This window comes from Lissotriton helveticus, chromosome 1_2 (assembly GCF_964261635.1).
Source record: "Lissotriton helveticus chromosome 1_2, aLisHel1.1, whole genome shotgun sequence".
NCBI classification, from domain to species: domain Eukaryota; kingdom Metazoa; phylum Chordata; class Amphibia; order Caudata; family Salamandridae; genus Lissotriton; species Lissotriton helveticus.
Window position 1 is genome coordinate 6,211,820 of NC_136058.1, and position 22,175 is coordinate 6,233,994.

Genomic DNA, 22,175 nt, shown 5'->3' on the forward strand with positions numbered 1-22,175 from the left:
GAGAGGCGGCGCGAACGAGCCTCTCCCACCTCCTCAGGTGGAGGCTCCCCAGCTGCGCCCTCAACGCTCCTCGCACCCGGCAAAGGGTTCGTCCACTCTTGCGGTGCAGCGACGCTCCACGCACCCGGAAAAGGGTTCATCCACTGTGGCGATGCTGCAACACCTCGCCCGGCAGGTTGGAGCCCGTCTGCTCATTTGACCCCGCGATCGTCGGTAGCTGCCGAACTCTCAAAATGGCGGTCGACCTTGCAAGAGCGGGCCCAACATGAAGGAATGGCCCGGTTGCTTGTGGATGCCACCATCATAAAAGTTCTCCTCGTCCTTGAAGATTCTAGAGGAGCCGCGGGAGTCCCCGACTCCCGCAGATACCCCCGATGGGGAATGACTGCCATGATTGCCCACGGAACGATGGAAATGTAGCCGCAGGACGTCGGCGCTCCCATGCTGGCGCCAGCCTCAGTTTGAATGACTAGAATCCTGCAGACTACAGTTCGGATCAGTTCCGGTGAAAACACAGTATGACCCGGTAGGAAAATTGTTGCCTCCCTCCCCTTTTTGACTGATGGTTCAGACCACCGATCCTTTCTTTTGCCCTTTAACGGAACTTTTGGACTGCCAAAGGAAGCTCTGGGCCAACCACGGGTTAGTAGAGATTTAGACTATGCCTGGATCTGCCTGACTGCACCCAAAATGGCGCCGATGCAAATGAAACTTTCAACTCCTTGTTGTACCCCGATTGTTCAGCCCTGGTGTCATGAGATATGTATGCAGGTTTTTTTAACCACATGGATTGATATAGGATGTGTACTGATTATATGTTCGGACAATTAATTGATTCAGGATGTGTACTGTCAGTTCGGGAAATAAATTGATATGGGATGGGTACTGGTTATATGTTCGGACAATGAATTGATATTGGATGGGTACTGATTATGTGTTCAGACAGTAAATTGACATCAGATGGGTATTGATTGAACATTCGGACAATGATTTGTTGTTAAGTTTGACGCATCATGATTATTGAAAGTTCGAAGCCCAACACTTATGACACTCGCTCACACTGAAGTCTCGACATGATTTTATTACACTTTTCGCACTTTTTATTATGAAATAATCGACCACCGACTCCATTAAAGTTTTTCACTAATAGGTATCCCCACATATACAGTTCCAGCCTGCTCCGTGGCCGGCCCACGGGGTTGTAGGCCCCTATTTGTGCACCGACATTCTTATTAAAGATTTTTGGAGAAAGCAAATATAGTTGTCCCGCGTAAATTGATAAGTCTCGAATGAATGATCACTATTTTCGATATAACTAAAATATAGGTGAAATGACTCAGCTCGATTAGATAAGGGTTAAAGGGTATAGTACGCAGAAATACTGCAAACATGAATGGTCCAGGTTTTTGTTGTATGTACTTTGCACATTTTTGTACAGCCTAAAGCAACCGCTAAAAGACCCTGGAATTCAGTCTATACTTTATATGCCACCTGTATCAGGAAAATTGTGGTAAAATGCCCCTAAGTCGCTCCGAAGGAGTGCCATCTGGCCTCCCTACATACGATCCGTAATACCACACTTGGGTGACCTATGCTATCCACCGGCCTCCGATAATCGTCTCTCCCACACTAAAAGGTTCATCTGGGCTTAAATGCCGAGTTGGCAAGAACTGCGTTCCGTGGAGATAGACCGAGTATGTAGTAAGTAAAAGCCTTTTCGGGTTTATGCGCGCTGATGTGTTCTTAAATGCTGCCCCCGCCCGCCCTTCTTTTTCCCTCTTTCTGCAGGTCACTTTGGAACATCGATTAAGAATACAAAAAAGGAAAATGGTGATCTAACGGACGAAGAAGACGGGAAAAAGGCGTTCGATTATGGTGCCCACGCATTCCGAATAATACAACCAAAAATAATGTGCACACATGATTAAGCACTCCACACTTAACTAAATAGGGAAAAGTTTAGGGTATATTTCGAGGTAAGGTTTACATAAGTATCCTCCGCCGAGAGGACTAGGAATATTGCCAATAGTTAAAAACCTACTACCCCCCCCTTTTTTTTCGCATCCTCATAGACATGTAACTCAAAGCTGCCCCATTGTTCTCCAACTGACACCGACTTTTGTCTCAGCCTGGAAACACATTTGCTAAAATGACTCGAAAATACCACCGTGAGCACTAGCCCGACCAGGTTAGTTCATGACCAAGTGGCAGAGACGTAAGGGTGTGCAACCACAACCTCCAGTAAAGGCAGCCGACAATAAAAAGAAAAGAAAAAGTAAAGAGAGCTTAGGATGCTGAGAATGCGCAGCGTACAGGAGGAGATCATTTTGGCCAATAACTGTTCTATGTTTTGTCTTGGATTTTTGTATATAATACATGTACTGTCTCCCCCGTCTGAGTTTGTGTGTACGTGATGCATGAATCTACGTCATCCCTCTGCCTGTGTTTCCGTATTACTTAACCCCTGTTGTTCTGTGTTGTGCGCGCACTGAATGGCCCATTATTGTACACGTCTCTCTCTCTCTCTCTTTCTCTCTCTCTCTCTCTCTCTCTCTTTCTCTCTCTCTCTTTCTCTCTCTCTTTCTCACTCTCTCTTTCTCTCTCTCTCTTTCTCTCTCTCTCTCTTTCTCTCTTTCTCTCTTTCTCTCTCTCTCTCTTTCTCTCTTTCTCTCTCTCTCTTTCTCTCTCTCTTTCTCTCTCTCTCTTTCTCTCTCTCTCTCTCTCTTTCTCTCTCTCCAAAAGCCCCCTGTTCCCTCTTTCCTTGTATGGTGACGGTGTGCCCCCCGGCACAAAACATAATTGGGTTTCCTCGAACGCAAAGGTGTTCAGCAAAATTGACCAAAACGATTGTGACTTGCCATATTACTACCTCTCCTTTCTGCAAAACGATAGAACCCGAGTTGGTAATGAAGGAAAGGACAGGTAAGACGACGGACGTCCCCTAATCTGGCCTTTTATAAGGGAACTATAACGTCAATGGTCTTCTGTTTCTCAGTTCGTTAGAAATGCGATCCCCAATGCCCCGATTGCCCCACCCCCTGCACCTAAGTGCGGATGTCCAGAGTACCCCACTTCTCCCGATCGACCCCAGCTCCCTGTCCAAAGCACCCACGCTTCCCCCGATCGACCCCAGCCTCATGTCAGCTACCCACGAAACGTAATTGATGACCTTGATTAACGGTCATTCCCCAGGAAAGCCATGTTTAACATCTGCCCCCTTCTTCATGACGATAACGCCCCTGCTTGCAAGAGTTAGCAGACCCCGAAGGGAAGTGTAAGACTGTCAGTACTTGGGTTACAATGAAAAAGGGCGAGTCTCTACATAGGGGCTCGAGTTTTGAGTGATGAGATAATACACCATGTATAAAAGTCCAATTCCTCTCACCATACATCGCGCATGAACGCCACACAGGTCCATGAAATCAATAACAATGCACTCCTACAGACTCCATAAGTGACGACTTCTGACTGTGATCGATGAACATATCCCCCACCTACGCAGGAGTGGGGACGGAATTGAGATGTATAAATGTCTTCTCCTGCCAGTTTTTCTAAAACTTGTTTTCTACCCATTCAAAGATACAATCACCGGAGGAGAGGAGCTGGACGTAACGCACAGCCTGGCCACAGATCATGGAGCACGTGTGACAACCAAAGGTGGAACTGCAGAGCAACGAGACGCGGGACGAGGCATAACTTTCAAACTCAGCAGATGGAGGAATGAAGGGCTGCCTTGAAGCCCTCAACTCGCTGACCCACTCGTGCCTGAAGTCCCCCGTCCCCTTTTGAGTCCGACTGTTGGGCTTGCCTGCTCGTTGTCCTTTGCTCCCTTGGTCCCTTGGTGTGTTCAAAGATCTGGCCCCACTCCGCCCTCTCTTCCCTCGATTATCCAACAAACTCACCCTTTTCGCATAAACTTTTGACTATAGAATGAGGTTTTGCCACGGAAAAAGAAAAGACACGCAGGTGCCCAGCTTGAGGCACCCCTAAGAAAATAAGTTAGGAAACAGGACTGTGATCTAACAGCAGAGGACTGATCGCACCCTGCAACGTGTAAGGATGAATCCGAGCTGGACCTATAGCTCCACCGCCGGTGCTCAGCAGCGCCAACAAAAGAAGACGGACTCTGTTAAAAGACATTGCGACAAAGACCCTCCCCCTTTCCAGAACTTTCTACTCACCCCTTGCGAATTGAATCCCTCCCTCAACCATTTTGTATTGCCTTTTAAAATGTTTCATCGGTCACTCATGTAGTTAGTTTTTCAAACGTTTCTTATAGTACTGACAAGACCCGAAGGTATCAGAGCATTTTTTTTCCTGTATGTTGATGTCACTGGAGAGAAAATGTGAACTTGATTTTATAATGTGTCGGAACATTTTTCCTTGATTCTACACCGACTAAAGTATTATGCCGATCTCTAGGCTTGTATGAAGAGCCCAACAAATGTAAATTAACATGTATTGCATTCTGCCTATAGCATCGACTAGGTAGAAATTGAACTTGCTTATGTAAAAAAGCGGCGACTGTTGAAAATGACAATGCATGTGTACATAAGCGGCGTTCATTTGTGTTCACTGTACCTCTTGTCGTAAGCAGAATGGACATTGCAAAACACTGGCTGTGTTACCCCGCCAGCATAGACCCATGCACACATATATACAACAGCCATTTTAGGTACCGTGGTCTCTCTGTTTGCGATCGATCACCAGTGCCCTTCCCTGACCCTGCAAGCTTCCCCCATGCACCCTGACTGCCCCCGCTCTCACATGCACAAGTCATGAGCCCTCCCCTCCCGCATGACTCTGTCACCCCCGCGCCTGACCAACACCTCCTTTTCCTCCATGAATACCCCTCCTTTGATGACCTCTTCCTCCTAACCTAATTGTCTACATGGACCGCTGGTCACCTCCTTAGCCTGAGGATACAGTTTATTGCCCACTACTGTATGCACTCGCCTCTCTTAAAAAGAGCCACTATTGATCATGACCTCCCCACCCCCTGAGATTCGATCAGGAGCACACATTCCAAAGGAATCAGCAGAACACTCAGCTGCATGACAGCCCCCTCCTATTGTATGAAGGATAAGGGCCCCTACTGTAGCCACGTGTTGGAATATCTTCGTACTTCACAATGTCTTGATTGTAATAAAGGATGCCTGTGTGCCACAAACCTGTGTATAAAAGACGAAGCCTCAGAGAAACTTGTTAGAGCACCTCCCGAAGACACTATGCGAGTGTCCCAAATGACAGGCTCTCCTCATGAGAAATAAACCTTTTTCCTTGTCTTCCTGCTTCCAGCGCCCGTCTCTTTATTTGGTAATTATTCAAGATGGGAACTAAGAGGCGTCTTGCGCCAGCAGCCTGGGCATCGGGTGCGATATGGGCTGACTTTTCTACACCCTCCTCCCCGTCCTGTCGGAGCTGTAGCACTCAGAACTAATTAATTCATTCTCATGCATGATCATCACTTACTGTATCACACTCCATCTCTGCCACAATGGCGAAGAACAATCTGAGCATGGAGGGGATGCCCATGCGCACTGTAGTCCAGGGAGGAGCCACCTATCTCGTGATACTTCGAAGACTCTTCCAGGACAACAATGTGCAATCATCCTGACCCAACACTAGGCGGCGATCTATGCATAGATATAAATGTCAGCAGCCCTACATGCCAAGAACAGATGCATACTGGTAAGTAGCATATTCCTTTCTCACCCACACAAGTGATGGCTGTGAATGCATAATTTACGGAGCGGTAGTTTAAGCGTTCCTGTAGCTTGATGTGTGTCTCCAGCAAAATATTTTGATCCAAGATTTAATCAAAATGTACATAAAATTAACACAGTTTGTCATCTCTTCGTGTTAGCGGGAACTTTGGGGCGCTGGAAAGTAGCCTAAAAGTTTCATAAAGTAGCACTTTTTGCTAAATTGCTCCTATGGAGCATACATTGGGATTTCTTTGCAACCACACATGGGTTTTGATGCAAGTCCAGGGTCGGATTGGGATCAATATTAGGCCCGGGCACCAAACAAAACTAGCATTTTCAATGCAATAGGTCTCGTATTTATGCGAGTTTGAGCTATTCACATTGCAATTAACAATGTATTTTATTTTTGTTTTCGTTTTTAAAACTTAAATAAAAGGCGTTCTCATTTACAATGCCAGTAGCTTAAACTCGCGTAAATGCGAGACCTATTGCATTGCAAATGCTTGTCAACTATCAAGTATCCTCTTTAATGCCTATGCTATAATAACACAACAAATCCCTTCTCGCTGCATCCCATCCCGAACACACCTCTCCTTCTTCGTCTGCCGCATATAGCCAACGCACTTCTACCTGCTGACCCATAGCTTTTGTTTGTGCAACAGGTGCAGTGGCATAGTGCCTCTCACAAACCCCCAAACAACACACTACTGCTTTATTTTACCCATATACATTTTCCTCTCCTATCCCTAATTTCGCCTCACAATTCCATAGGCATAGCTTCCATTGGTGCAGTGGTGCCACAACACTTTTCACTCTCACATGTGCTTTTGATCTCGAACAACTCATGTTGTGCTTCTTCGCACCTTGTTACTTCAGAATAGCTACAAACCACGATATTTTCCTGTAGTATACCTTCATATCCTTCCAGTGCTTTCAAAAATATTAATTTTGCTCTTTTACACGCACTGTCATTCATACTGAACCAGCTAACAAGATATGTTGTTCCTTTCCTCCCCCTCTTACACACCAACAATCCCTATATCTTTCTTTCCCATCCCTAGCGTACACAACTACACTTGCTGGAAATAGCTTAATTATGTGCAACAGATGCCGTAACGCTGTGCCCTTAAAAAGCCATACAACTCTGATGCATGCTTTCTTACAAAGTTTAAACCGGATCCCAGGCACCTAAATACTTACTTGCACTTCAGCCCAAAACAACATGGCTACACCACTGAGCATTTTTTTAAACAGTTGAGTTCTTGCGTTGTCTTCTAAAAATTAAATGCACATGTCCTTCTGAAGCAACACACCATTACTGTTTTCTAGGACCCTTTAACACACAAATTTGAAGTCCCACTGAGCGACTCAAGCTTATGGATAACCGCAAAGATGCAAAACTTTGCCCTGGAGGAGGAAGTTATAATTATCCAGTATTATGGGTATCTTTCATAGATTCACATGCCTGAATCATTCCCCGTCGTCGGGGTGGGAGTCCCCGGTAAATAATTATAGTAATGTCACCAGGACATATACTTAGTACTAGGCCAGAGGCCTCACATTAGTAGCCAATCTAGGTCCTTATGTAAAAAGGACCAAACTTTGGCCAGTATCCAATCAGCCCTTATCACCCTCCTGACCTTCCTGGAAGGAGCCCTTGTCCCTCAGATTTTCTACCGCACGTCGTGCTGAAGGGAGTCTCCACTGAGCTCTGCTCAGGTTTTTCCTATATCTTTGCATTTTTTACCTTTTATTCTTCATAGAAGGGAGTTTTGGTAGTTGATATGTCTACTACTCCTAAAAAAGGGCTTTTTCGACCCTGTGCCTCTTGTAGTAAGATGAGGTTAAATATAGAGGACAAGCATGAGGATTGCTTATATTGCCTCTATCCTCAGCATTCTGCCAAGGAATGTAAGATTTGTCGCAGTCTCCCGGTCAAGACGTTGAAGGACAGGGAAGGGCGACTGCTAATATGGCTCCAGAGACTAAAGGACAAAGAACAGGTAGTCTCCTCAGGTGAGAGCGAGTGTTCCTACAGGAGCTTCCACTCCGCTCCTAAAAGGCCTCGGCAGACATCTCCAGATCAGTCTGTTGCGCCTCCTCACAAGAAGCCAAAGTCCATGGAGAGTCATCCTAAGGTCAAGCCTCAGCAACCTTCTCTTCACATGACAGACTTCAAGAAGCCGGCTATAGTGTCGTCTGGCCTGCCTGTGACCTTGTCTACAGTCTCCATTTTGACATCCACGGCGTCTACTTTCTCCATGGCATCGACTACTACCACGTCGTCGACGATGGGTAGGTCAATACCTTCTGTCATTCCTGTCACAAACCCGTCGACGTCGCTTTTGACGGCGCTCCCGTCGTCGTCTCATTCATCGTCGACGAAGGCGAAGCTTCTAGCGTCAACGAAGATTCCATCGTCGACGAAGACTTCCTCGTCGACGAAGATTCCATTGTCGACGAGGATACAGCCGCCGACGAAGATACAGCCGTCAACGAAGACTTCCTCGTCGGCGAGGATACCGTCGACTAAGTCGTCGACGCCACCGTCGACGACACCTCCGTCGACGAGACCGTCGACAACGCCACCGTCGTCGACGGCTACAGTGTCGACGCCGCCGTCGACTAAGACATCGTCGTCGACGAAGACATCGTCGTCGTCGTCGTCGACGGCTTCAATGACGACAATTCAGTCGAGGAAAACACCTGCTACATCATCAAAAATGGTGGATGCTCCACCGTCGACGGACACCGCGTCAGCGGATCTACAATCTAAGGGCTCTCCCTCATTGCAGTATACATATACACGATTTAAAATGTCATCATGTTTGGTTACACCAGAGATGACTTCACCCAGCAAGGTCCAACAGCTGTTGCCAACGCAGTTTTTAGAAACAGAAGATCCTGAAGAACAGACCATGTTTCCCATAGCATCCGGTCCCTCTCATCTCAACATCAAAGTTCATGAGAGTTCGGACTATGAAGATTTTGAGGAAATTACAGTTCAGGAGACAGTTCAACAACATACTACTGTTCAGCCTATGGTGTGCCTTCCAGCTTCAATTGTTTCTGACCTCCAGTTTCTTATTTCAGACTATAAACAAAGATTTCCGTCGTCTTCTCCTGCCTCTGGAGTACAGGTACCACAGGAAACAACAACTCCTACACATAGACAGCGGCCACCCCCGCGAGATGTACGTCAGGAGCAAGAGACATTTCCTCCTCAAATCTCTACTGATGAGGATGAATATGAGGAAGAAGTGAGAAATGATGAGGCCCAAGATGAAGAAGGTGAAATACATGATGATGATTCTGATGATAATGCGGACCCAGATCCACTATCCCCAGACCAAGTACAGGATGATTCAACCCCTGAAGACTTAGGGGGATTCCATAATATCGTAGGAAGAGCGGCTGCAAGGTTCAACATCCAAATAGCATCGGAAACGCAGGACTGTTTTCTTCATGATTTTAAAGAACCCTTCAAGAGATCAGCTCGCTCCATTCCAGTGATCGATTATATATGGGAGCAAGGACTAAAACTAATAAACTCCTTTTTCTCTCATTCCAGTGCCGGCTAGGCTTGAAAAGAAATACAAAGCCCCAGACACTGCACCCGCATGTTTAACTGGACAAACTAAACCTGATTCAGTTATATCTCAGGCGGCTCAGCAGAAGTCCAGCAATCCGTCAGCGGCAATGACAGCGCCTCCTGATAAAGAAGGAAGGAAACTTGATGCCATTGGCAAGAGATTTTCCTCCATGTCCGCCCTATCAATCAGGGCTGCAAATTCTCTGGCATTAATAGGTCGCTACAATCGACAGATATGGGCAGATATAGCCCCATATCTAGGGGCGATCCCAGAAGACCAGAAAGAAGAGGTTAGGAAGATTCTGCTGGAGGGTGAACGCTCTGCCTCAGAGATGATAGAGGTGGCGTTGGATATCGCCTCCACAGGTTTCCGTCAATTGGCGGGAGCAGCAGTTTTAAGGCGCCAGGGCTGGCTTAAAGCCACCGCATTCCGGCCTGAAGTGCAAGCCAAAGTCCTCGACATGCCTTTTGATGGGGAGAGACTTTTCGGTGAACATATTGATGACATGCTACAAGGTATTAAGAAGGATACCGAAACGGCGAAAGCCCTAGGCACCCTACAATACAAGCATAATTCCTTTCGAGGATCCAGAGGTCGAGGACAACACAATCGTGGCAACTATCAAGGTTACAAGTCCTCTTATAACTCTTCCCAGCAGTTCAAACCTCAATATCAGCAGAGGCAACAACAACAAGGACAATCCTCATACAATAAGTCGTCCTTTCGAGGAAGAGGAGGAAAGAAAGACAATAACAGACGTCAATGACTGCTTTCTCCAGCTGGCCTCCACCTCTTCTCCGCAATTCGTAGTTGGAGGAAAAATTACCAACTTCCTTCACAATTGGAAGCAAATTACATCAGATCGTTGGGTGTTGCAGTTAGTCCGCTTCGGGCACACGTTGGAATTTGTGGAACATCCTCCTCCGAATCCACCATGTCCTGTGCAGCACAAAAATCTAAACATGCTTCAACAGGAACTCTCACTAATGCTACAGAAAGGAGCAGTGGAAAGAGTTCCCCGAGAACAGAAGGGGAGAGGATTTTATTCCCGTTTCTTCCTGATCAGAAAAAAGGAGAAGAGGCAGTGGAGACCTATACTGGATTTGAGAAACCTAAACAAATAACTCAAGAAGCAGTCTTTCCGTATGGTTACCCTACAGGAAGTATTACACCTACTCAATTCAAAAGACTATATGGTATCCTTGGACCTCCAGGATGCCTATTTTCATATCCTCATTCACAAGAGTCATCGACAATTCTTGAGGTTTGCAGTAGCAGGCAGGCACTACCAGTTCAGAGTATTACCATTCGGCCTGAAGTCAGCTCCACGCATCTTTACGAAGTGTCTGTCTCCAGTAGCAGCATACCTTCGTCAGCATCATCACCAAGTCTTTCCCTACCTGGACGACTGGCTCATCAAAGCTCCTACTCGGGCAGGCGTGGCCAAGTCCTCTACGGCCTGCCTTCATCTTTTCGAGAACCTAGGCCTAACGCTCAACCAGGAAAAATCAAATCTACGACCGTCACAGCGTCTCAATTTCCTAGGAGCATCGTTGGATACACAACAGGAGAAGGCCTTCCCTTCCAGGGAACGTCAGCTCAAGCTGAAGACCCTGGCAGTCCAAATACAGACCAAACGGGGAGTCAAGGTTCGACTCTTCAAGTCGTTGCTAGGAATGATGTCTTCCAACATATTTCTCATTCCGCACTGTCGTCTCCGCATGCGACCTCTACAGGAAGCTTTGGCAAATCAGTGGATCCAAAGTACAGGATCCTTCGACGACTGGATCAAGATCACTCAGGTCATGAAGAAGGCTCTGAGATGGTGGCTTCTGGGCGACAACTTGAACAAAGGCCTACCTTTTCTACTCCCAGTCTCCCCTTATGTGATAACCACGGACGCGTCACTGGAAGGATGGGGGGCATTCCTTCAGGAATTGCAAGTACATGGTCAGTGGCAGAAAAACAACTCCACATCAATTTGCTAGAATTACGAGCAGTGCGCTTGGCACTTCGAGCATTTCTACCCCGAATCAGGAACTTCCCAGTGCTTGGGAGGACGGACAACACCACCACAATGCACTACCTAAACAAACAGGGAGGTACTCGATCCAGGACGTTGTCTCGAGAATCTCAGCAAATTTGGATCTGGCTGCTCCAGCACAACATTTCTCTGCAGGCAGAGTATGTCCCAGGAGTAGACAACACCCTGGCAGACTCACTAAGCAGACAGCGCTCAATTTGCCACGAGTGGGAGCTCGACCAGAAGACGCTCGACTCAGTGTTCTCCCGTTGGGGAAAGCCTCCACTGGATCTCTTTGCGACAGAAACAAATGCGAAATGCCAACATTACGCAAGCTGGGTTCCCCAGAAAAGGTCCCTCGGGAATGCCTTTTCGATGACATGGTGCAAGGTCTTTGCTTACGCTTTTCCACCGTTTCCCCTGATCCCCAGGGTTCTCCGGAAATTGAAAGCAGAGAGCTGTACCATGATCCTGATAGCCCCAGCGTGGCCGCGCCAGCACTGGTATACAGAACTACACCTTCTATCGCTGGAACCTCCTATTCTATTCAGGATATGCCCACATCTCCTCACAATGAACCACGGTCAAGTCCAACATCCGGATCCAACATCTCTCAAATTATCGGCTTGGCTCCTGAGTTCAGAGAGTTCCAGAATTTAGATCTTCCGCAGGAATGCAGAGTCGTTCTAGCCCGGGCCCGGGCTAAAAGTACTAATAAAACGTATTCCCTTAAGTGGAAAAGGTTCTGTTTGTGGTGTAGGGCTCAGAAATTACACCCGTTCACTTCTACTCCAGCACAAATTCTGCCCTATCTGCTCCACCTAGCCAATTCAGGGCTGGCACACGCTTCAATAAAGGTCCACCTGGCGGCCATATCCAGGTTCAGACGTTCTTCATGTGGAGATTCACTATGGACCAACAGACTGGTCAAGCAGTTTCTGAAGGGATTATTCAGAACTTTCCCTCCAGTACGAGTGTCACCACCTACATGGCAACTAAATGTGGTACTAGCTCAACTAATGAAACACCCTTTTGAGCCAATTCACAAAACAGATCTTAAATATTTGTCATGGAAAACGGCTCTATTACTGGCGCTCACGTCAGCAAGGAGAGTGAGTGAACTGCAGGCTTTTTCTGTGCAAGACCCTTTCATCCAGTTTAAGAACGACAGGGTCATTCTACGGACTAATCCTAAATTTATTCCAAAGGTTCCGTCCTCTTTCCATCTCAATGAACCTATTGTCCTGAGATCTTTCTTCCCGAATCCATCATCCGCGGCTGAAAGATCTCTACACTCATTGGACCTCAAACGATGTCTCAAATTCTATATTCACAGGACAGAGCAATTTCGGAAGTCCAACCAATTGTTTGTGGCATTTAGTAGGCCCAGGAAAGGCCTAGCATTGACAAAACAGAGCATTTCCAGATGGATTTCAGCGGCCATCGCATTCTGTCACCAACAGGCGGGCCATCCTCTGCCTTCAAAGGTTCGAGCACACTCCACTAGAGCGGTAGCCACCTCCATGGCGCTCTTTGCTGGGGTACCCATTGTCGACATCTGCAGAGCGGCGACATGGAAGACGCCGCATACGTTCACCAAGCACTACTGCTTGGATTCTGAACTTATGAAGGATGCAGCAGTAGGACAGGCTGTCCTACGTCATCTATTTCATTAGAGGTGAGCCTTCTTCCTATCATCCCACCTTCCAGGTAATTTATCGCACATTTCTTATCAGGTTGTGAGTATCATGTAAACTGTGTAACAACTTATGATAAGTTTATTATGTCTTTCAAGATGTATGTGAGAAATGTGCTCATTATTGCTTGCTATTCTGATTCAGGCATGTGAATCTATGAAAGATACCCATAATACTGGATAAGAAATGCGTTACTTACCTGTAACAGCAGTTATCCAGTATTGGTATCTTTCATAGATTCACAAGCAACCCACCCGCCTCCCCTGGAAGGGCTCACCTAAGTCTTCTCAGTAGGTACTACTTGGCACGGTGCTTACGAAAATCTGAGGGACAAGGGCTCCTTCCAGGAAGGTCAGGAGGGTGATAAGGGCTGATTGGCTACTGGCCAAAGTTTGGTCCTTTTTACATAAGGACCTAGATAGGCTACTAATGTGAGGCCTCTGGCCTAGTACTAAGTATATGTCCTGGTGACATTACTATAATTATTTACCGGGGACTCCCACCCCGACGACGGGGAATGATTCAGGCATGTGAATCTATGAAAGATACCAATACTGGATAACTGCTGTTACAGGTAAGTAACGCATTTCTTCTGCATAATGTAATATGTGCACTCAACACCTTTCTTTTCAGCAGCGGCTCTGCATCCTGGATAATGTGCTGCATGGCTACACACTTATAAGGTCCAAAAGGCGAGACCTGTTGGCTATGCCAATGCTTGTTTTCAATCCATGGGAGTCAAATGCTGAAACTGTGAAATTGCCTGCAGTTTCACATCCACTTTCCGAGTATAGGAAAATGGGTATTTCGCCCAGCACTAATACTAGGCAGATAATTGCATCTACTGGTGCCCCAGTTATCCAGTATTGGGGTATCTTTCATAGATTCACATGCTTGAATCATTCCCCGTCGCTGAGGCGGGAATCCCATGGTAAATAAAATAGCAGTGCCAAAGGTAAATAACAGTAGTGGGCCCTAAGGAAAAAGGCCTGAGGCCCAAATCTTAGTAGCCTATCTACATCATTATGCTAAAAAGACAAAAGTCTTTTTCCCAACCAATCAGCTAGCAGCACCATCTAGAACACTCTCTACAGAGCCAGTTCTCCTTAGATGTTCACCACACGTCGTGTGGAAGAGAGTCTCCCTGAGTGCTACTCAGTTTTTCCTTCAAGATGTCTGACAAGAAGGCCTTGTTCAAACCTTGCAGAACATGCGACAAAAAGAGTCCATGCTGATGATCAACATAAGGACTGCATCTATTGCCTCTACCCTAAGCATGAGGCTAAAAATTGTAAGATCTGCAGAACCTTCCCTTCAAAAACTCTAAGGGATAGGGAGGCTAGAGTCCTGTTGTGGCTCGAATCTTCTTCAACTGAAGATGATGATAGAGCTTCAACCTCCATTAACAGAGCAAGATCTCAGGACAGATCGTCAAGTGAGGGGAGAAAACATCTCAAATTCTCCCACTCCACTTCTGCTCCTTCTCAAAAGTCGCCTTCTACTTCCTCCGGGCCTATTCAGTCTCCAGAAGCTTCAGCTCTCAGGGACTCTAAAAAGCAATTAATCAAAACAGTGAGTAAAAGCTGTTCTATCGCTTCAGCTTTACCTATGTCGACTATCTCTGTCACATCTTCAGCTCCTTCGTCGACGGTGACAATTTCTACTACTTCTATTACTTCTCCTATCCTGTTGACGAGGATTTCCATAGTGTCTAAGAAAAACGTTGTCGATGCTCCGTCAACGAAAGCCTCATCGACGAAGCCGTCTAAACACTCGTCGACAGCTTCTGTCGTCGACAAAGACATCTACTGTGCCGTCTACAAGTGCCCTGTCGATGAAGAAGTCAAGCCCATCGACGATTGCCCCGTCGACGATGGTCCCGTTGACGTCGAGCCCGTAGACGTCGATTCTGTTGACGATGGTCCTGTTGACGTCGAGTCCGTTGACGATGCTTCCGTCGACGTCTATCTATTCGACTGATCCCGTCGACGACGACTAAAATGAAGAGACCATCGACGGTGAATCTATCTTGTTTTTGCCCCGTCAACGACCATATCATCTACAGGAGTGGAACCTGCTTCTACTAAGTCTTTAGTGGCGGTACAAACTTTTCCCACGCCGATTTCCTCGAAAGGTTTCCAGCTCAAGTCTTTCAAGAGACAAGAGTGTTCGTATATCTCACCACTTACTCCATCTCACCTCCTCGACACAAATGCCCAAGAGGAGGATGATGACTATGATGACGAAGGAGCTTTTGGAATAGCTAGTCATCCTTCAGAACTGAACATTAAATGTCAAGAAGACGAGGAAGATGGAGACTACACAAAACACTACTACCAGGAGGACATTTTTGTTTCTCGCCACATAGGATACCAGAGGCATTCTCGGATATCAGAGTCCAGCCATCTTCCGCCTACCCTTATTCAGGACTTGCAGGCCATGTTAGCTGATTATAGGCAGCGCTTTCCACCACAGCAAGTCATTCCACAACCCTAGCCTGGGGTAGTTCCAGATCCTACACCTCAGCTGGAGGTCCCGGCACCAATGTCTCCAGTTACAGAACCTCCTCAACAGCACCAGCCTGCTCAGCCTGCTCTAACTCCAGACACTTCTTTGGATGAAGAAGTTGAAGGAGAGCTGCCAGAGAAGCCTCACTTGGATCCGTGGGATTCATATATTATGCCTATGCCGTCTCCACCAACTCCACAACCATCAGAGTCACCTCCAGAAGATATCGGTGGATTTCATAACCTCTTGCAGTGGGCTGCAACTAGGTTTCAACTTCCAGTGACTGTGGAACAAAATTATTTTTTCCTCCACCATTTCAAAGAGGAGGCTAGGAAAGTTACCAGAGCAATTCCTATAATAGATTATATATGGACTGAGGGCATCAAGATTATGAAGAATCCTGCATCCGTGCCTGGAGTGCTTCCACGGATTGATAAAAAATATCATGCTCTGATCACCAGTCCATCCTGCCTCATTGGTCACCCCAGGCCGGATTCAGTCATTTTGCAGGCCGCCCAACAAAGGTCTTTTTGTTTGGCAAACATATTGATGAAGCCCTCCAAGCAATCAAGACAGACACGGATACCGCAAGATCTTTGGGTTCCCTACAATACAAACGAGTAACATTCAGAGGTGCTAGAGGACGTGGCTATTCCTCTTGAGGAGGTTACCATCAACAGAGCAGACAATATCAGCCTCAATATCGGCAATCTTATCAATCATCGGCTGGTTTCTCTCGCCAAGGAGGCCGAAAACGCTCCAACAATCAAGGGCGAGACTCTCATAGAAACAAGTGAGTTCAGCCGGGTACCAATCACATTTCCTTCTCTCCCTGTGGGCGCCAAAATGTCTTTTTCCTAGATCAGTAGCAAAAAATGACCTCCGACCGCTGGGTGCTAGACCTCGTACAGCATGGGCACACCCTAGAATTTGTCACCAAGCCACCAACGACTCCGCCCACGGGACCCCCTCCCCCTCATCTTCACTTATTGTTCAAGGAAGCTTATTCAATGTTCCTCAAGAATGCTATAGTGAAGGTCCCAGTTATTCAGAAACGGACAGGTTTCTACACTCTGTTTTTCCTCATCAAAAAGAAATCAGGGGAATGGCGACCAATTCTGCACTTTCGCAACCTCAACAGGTTCCTCAAAAAACAGGGGGTTTTTTTGGCCACCCTTTCAGAGATTCTCAGCTGCCTGAACAAGGGAGATTTTATGACTTCCTTAGACATGGAAGACGCGTACTTCCACATCCAGATTCATCCGAAACATCGAAAATATCTCCGATTCACTGTGGCTGGCGCCCATTATCAGTTCAAAGTGCTCCCGTTTGGACTCAAATCGGCTCCAAGAATCTTCGCAAAGTGCATGGCTCCAGTAGCGGCAACGTTGCGTTCTTGGGGAATCCAGGTCTTCCCATACTTGGACGATTGGTTAATTAAAGGTCCTTCAAAGCACAATGTAAAGAATGCCATTTCAACATGTCGCGAACTCTTTGCATCTCTGGCACTAACTGTGAACAGAATCAAATCCCAGTTACATCCAAAGCAGATCCTGCCTTTCCTGGGAGCACGTCTAGACACAATACAATGCAAGGCATTCTTATCTCAAGAAAGACAACTTCGCCTACAGAAATTGTCACTTCAGGTTTCAAAAAGAAAGTCTCTTTCTGTTTGCATGTTCTCTTCACTCCTGGGAATGTGTTCTTCGGCCATAAATCTCATCCCCTTGGCGCGCCTGAAAATGAGACCTTTACTGGAGGAACAACATCTTCAATGGAAACAAGCGACCGGTTGATTCGACGATGTCATCCACGCATGGTGGATGCTCTTCAATGGTGGTCACTGTTACCCAATCTGACACAAGCACTCACATTCATACAGAATCATACAGACTTCGTTCTGACTATGGATGCGTCCATAGAGGGATGAGGAGGTCATCTCCAAGATTTACAAGGCAAATGGTCTCAGAAGTACAGACGACGACACATCAACAGTCTGGAACTGCGGGCTATCTTCCTATCCTTGCAAGCGTTCCTTCCCAGGATTGCATGGTCTTCGGTCTTAGTTCGAACCGACAATACCACCAGCATGTTCTACGTGAACAAACAAGGAGGGACAAGGTCGGCAGCGTTGTCAAAGGAAGCTCAGGAGTTATGGAAATGGCTAACACTTCACAACATAACTCTCAAAGCAGAGCATGTCAGAGGCCTCCACAATACAATAGCGGACAAACTCAGCAGGTCCCTAACAGACTGCCACGAGTGGGAATTAGACCACGTTCAAGTGAACAGTGTTTTCCAAGATTGGGGCAAACGGACATTAGATTTGTTTGCAACAAAGCAAAACAAGAAATGCCGGTATTACGCCAGCAGATACCCTCAACCGGGGTCGCGAGGGAATGCACTGTCTATGCGATGGTCAGGGATTTGTGCTTACGCTTTTCCCCCGATCCCATTGATACCAAGGGTGTTGCGCAAGATGAAATTGGAGGGCTGCCGTCTCATCCTGATTGTTCCCCGGTGGCCACGCCAGTACTGGTTCCAAGAACTCCTGTTGCTATCCCAGGACCGTCCAATCTGCCTTCTTCCAACTCCAACATTGCTGTCGCGGAACGAGGGACAGATACTTTGCCCAGACCCGCAATCTCTAAAATTACACGCATGGCTCCTGATTTCTTAGAAGTTCAAGACCTTCATATTCCCTAGGATTGCTGTGACATCTTACAAAAATCACGAGCACAAAGCACATTGAAGACTTATTGTCTTAAATGGAAGAGGTTTTGCTTTTGGTGTGACTTTAACAGTATACACCCGATAGGAGCTCCTGCAGAGAAAATTCTTCCTTATCTACTGCTTCTGGCTCGCTCTTGTCTTTTTTTTCATCAATAAAAGTCCATCTAGCGGCTCTGTCAAGGTTCAGGAAAGTTGCAAACATTCCCTCACTATGTTCATCCTCTCTAATCAAACCGTTCATGAGGTCTTTTCCGAGCTTATCCTCCGGTTAGGCCTCCTCCACCGGAATGGGAACTCAATACGGTTCTCTCACAACTGATGAAACATCCATTCGAACCCATTCACAAAGCCGACATCAAGTATCTCACATGGAAGGTCACCCTACTTCTAGCCTTAACGTCTGCCTGAAGAGTAAGTGAAATTCAGGCATTCATTATTGAAGAACCTTTCCTGCATTTCTCTAAGGATTATGTCACTCTTTGAACTAATTCAACATTCATACCACAGTTCCATTTAAATGAACCAGTGAAGTTGAGAGCTTTCTTTCCAAATCCTACTACACCGGCGGAAAGAACACTACATTCTTTGGACATCAAACGATGTTTAAAATTCTACCTGCAAAGGACAAAAACCTTCAGGAAATCGGATCAATTATTTGTGGCTTACGGTCAAACCACGCTGGGTGCAGCAGTCACAAAAGCCACAATTTCCAGCTGGATAGCTTCCGCAATCCATTTCTGCCATATCAAATCGAACAGACCACTACTGAGAAACGTCAAGGCTCACTCCACAAGAGCTGTGGCAGCATCTACAGCGTTGTTTGCAGGAGTGACGCTGGAAAACATCTGCCCTGCTGCGACATGGAAGAATGTCCACAAGTTCACGAGACATTACTGCCTGCAATCAACGAGTCAAGAGGATGCGGCAGTTGGTCAGGCTGTCTTACGACACCGATTTCTTTAAGAACAGCTTCAGGTAACCTGTGTTGTTTAATTATGTATTCATACAGAGATTTCAATGTATTGATATACAGATATAATGTATTTTAAGGTGTATATGAGTGTGTGTGTTTCCATTTTAACAAATGGATGTACATGACGTGAGATATCCATGTTTTTACTACTCTATGAATGTTCTTTTAAATTTCTGATCATGTTTTACTTATGAAAGTTCAGTTGACTTACTCTTGTTGGTTATTAATAATGATGTAAATGGGAGTTTATCAGTACAAGTCTCCCGCCATCCGCAACTGACTCCTACCTGGCATACTGCTTCCTATTCTGATTCAGGCATGTGAATCTATGAAAGATACCCCAATACTGGATAAGAAAACAAGTTACTTACCTGTAACTTCAGTTATCCAGTATTGGTATCTTTCATAGATTCAACATACTCTCAAAATGTGGTGGTCTCTTGCAAATAAGAAGAACAGTATAATATTTATACCGCTATATACGCCCTCAGTCTCTCTAGACTCTTATGGGAACGTACAAGCAAAGGCACTGTAGTTAGCAGAAGCAACTATCAAAATAGGAAGAAAGGTAAAGCATGAAAACAAATAGTGATGCCCACTGTAGGACCTTTTGGTATCCCATCATTGCACAGTAAAGTGTGCCCAGTGCTTGCTGCAGATTGATCGAGCAAGACACTAACTTGTTGGTTGTATCCTCATGTGGTATACAAGAGGAAGGAAGCAAGATGGAAGAAAGATATTTTTGTAAGTTTTATATTTCAAAGAAGCAGTGCATATAGTGAGAAAAGTGTGTATAAAATCGGATCGACTCCAAAAAACTGCTAAACAGTATTAGATCAATAGAGTCCCCTGAAATCAAAAATCAAAGTGAAGGACAGTGGTAACCTTGTGACTGCCCAAGACCACTTGATAGTTGCTTCTGCTAACTACAGTGCCTTTGCTTCTACGTTTAGGTTTTTAGGGATTTAAATGTGGGAGGTCTATAAATATTTTTCCCTTGGGCCCTCTTTTTGTGGTTTTGATCTTTCATAGATTCACATGCACCCACCCTCCTCCCCGGAGAGTCAGTTCTCTATTTGGGATACTTATTTCCCACTTGTGCTAGCGAAAATCTGAGGAGAACTGGCTCTGCAGAGCGTGTTGCTAGCTGATTGGTTGGGACAAAGACTTTGGTCTTTTTAGCATAATGATGTAGATAGGCTACTAAGATTTGGGCCTCAGGCCTTTTCCCTTAGGGCCTACTACTGTTATTTACCTTTGGCACTGCTATTGTATTTACTGTGGGACTCCCGCCTCGGCGACGGGGTATGATTCAGGCATGTGAATCTATGAAAGATACCAATACTGGATAACTGAAGTTACAGGTAAGTAACTTGTTTTCTTACTTTATCAAAGTTGGTAGTTCCTAGAGGCAGTTGACTTGGCAGTGTGTGCTATCTAAACAAAGACTCTGTCAGTGGTCTTGTTTCTGGACACCTAGTACTAACAACTATTCTTTCACAAAGCTGTATTTGGCAGTGGTACTGCTGAGTTACATGGGGTTTGTTTCACCTTGCAGAATAGAGCATCTGGAGTCAAAAGAACTGGAGATGTTCCCAGAGGTGGTATTTGGTTTTATGGCTCCTGCACGGGTGATTATCAGCACTCCAAACTTTGAATACAACCACTTGCTTCCAAAATCGACATTATTCAGACATCCGGATCACAAGTTTGAATGGAAAAGAGAAGAGTTTCAGTGCTGGTAAGTACGGCTTTCAGCTGCAATTTACAATGACTACTTTTTTACATATACTTTGATGTATACCATATAATAGTATTCCGTACATGTGGACATTGTTGAGTGCTGAAAGAAATGATAAAGTGACATTTGTGTTACCCTATTAGATAGTATTGTTACGGTTTGATGAGTCACACTTGATTGGTATAACTGCAGTTTGAGAATGTTGATAAAGAAAATCGATAATTTGTGTTTTTATAAGATTCGTGCTACTAATCTATTAATATAATACCAAAGACCTATTGCATCAACTAATTTTCTAAGCCAGGCATCCTTAATCTTTCAGTATATTGATGTAATATGTGCTAAACTCTGTTTTAATGAAATAAGTTTGGATGACAAATGCGTTTTCATCAGAAAAATGCTAATGAAGGTTACCAGAGTTGCTGTTAAAATATAAAGATTGACAAAGCACCTAGGATGGATATATCAAAAAAATCCAAGTAACTACACAGCCAAAAGATGCACTTCGGAAATTAGGAAGAATATTAAGAAGAACAATTTAATGTACACATTGATGTAAAGTAAGGAAACCGTGTTGTATTAGACATTATTTAAAATAACATGAACAGCGTAAATCACATAGGTATAATTAACAGAGCTAGGAGGAGTGTTCTGCATAGGTATGTGGTAACAAAATTATATCAAACACACAAAAGTCGATGGGAGGAGTACTTGCAATAGGTTTAACCATTGTCAGTTGCTCAGGGTAGCATTTTAACTGATCCAGCGTAAACAGCCTCAGATACTCTAATACCTCATACTCACCTTGGGCCCATAAACACACACTCACATACAGGCCAGTTAAATCTGCTGGGGTCAATTTTTATATAATTGTCCCTCTTAGGTTAGTTATCTGATATTACTAATCAGTCTTTCAGTGATCAAAAAGTCCTTTCCTCTGGTCAATGAACCATTAGTTGAAGTAGTTGATGGTAAAATGACATAAAACAAAATTTACTTTCTCTGTAATGAAATAACCACAGACTCTGGCAAATTTTAAATGTTTATCTTGATGAAATTCTTGTGAGCCAAATTCAAAGTACAGAACGGTCTCCGTCACCATTGGGAGGAAAAGATTCAAATGAATAAGAATTTCAATGACGATACTTGTAAAGGAGAGGATAGAGAGAGCAGTACAATTTGAATCTACAGAACATTAT

The 22,175-nt window shown here is 45.4% G+C and overlaps 1 protein-coding gene across 4 annotated transcripts in view; it reads left to right on the plus strand.

Annotated features, from left to right (window-relative positions):
* The window catches only part of HENMT1 (HEN methyltransferase 1), a 588,326-nt gene that overhangs the window by 297,529 nt on the left and 268,622 nt on the right, over window positions 1-22,175 (plus strand). For all 4 annotated transcript variants that reach the window (XM_078668393.1, XM_078668408.1, XM_078668402.1 and 1 more), the window contains one exon: window positions 20,794-20,976. In XM_078668393.1, the coding sequence (XP_078524519.1) occupies window positions 20,794-20,976 (183 nt within the window). The remainder of the gene's footprint in view (window positions 1-20,793; window positions 20,977-22,175) is intronic.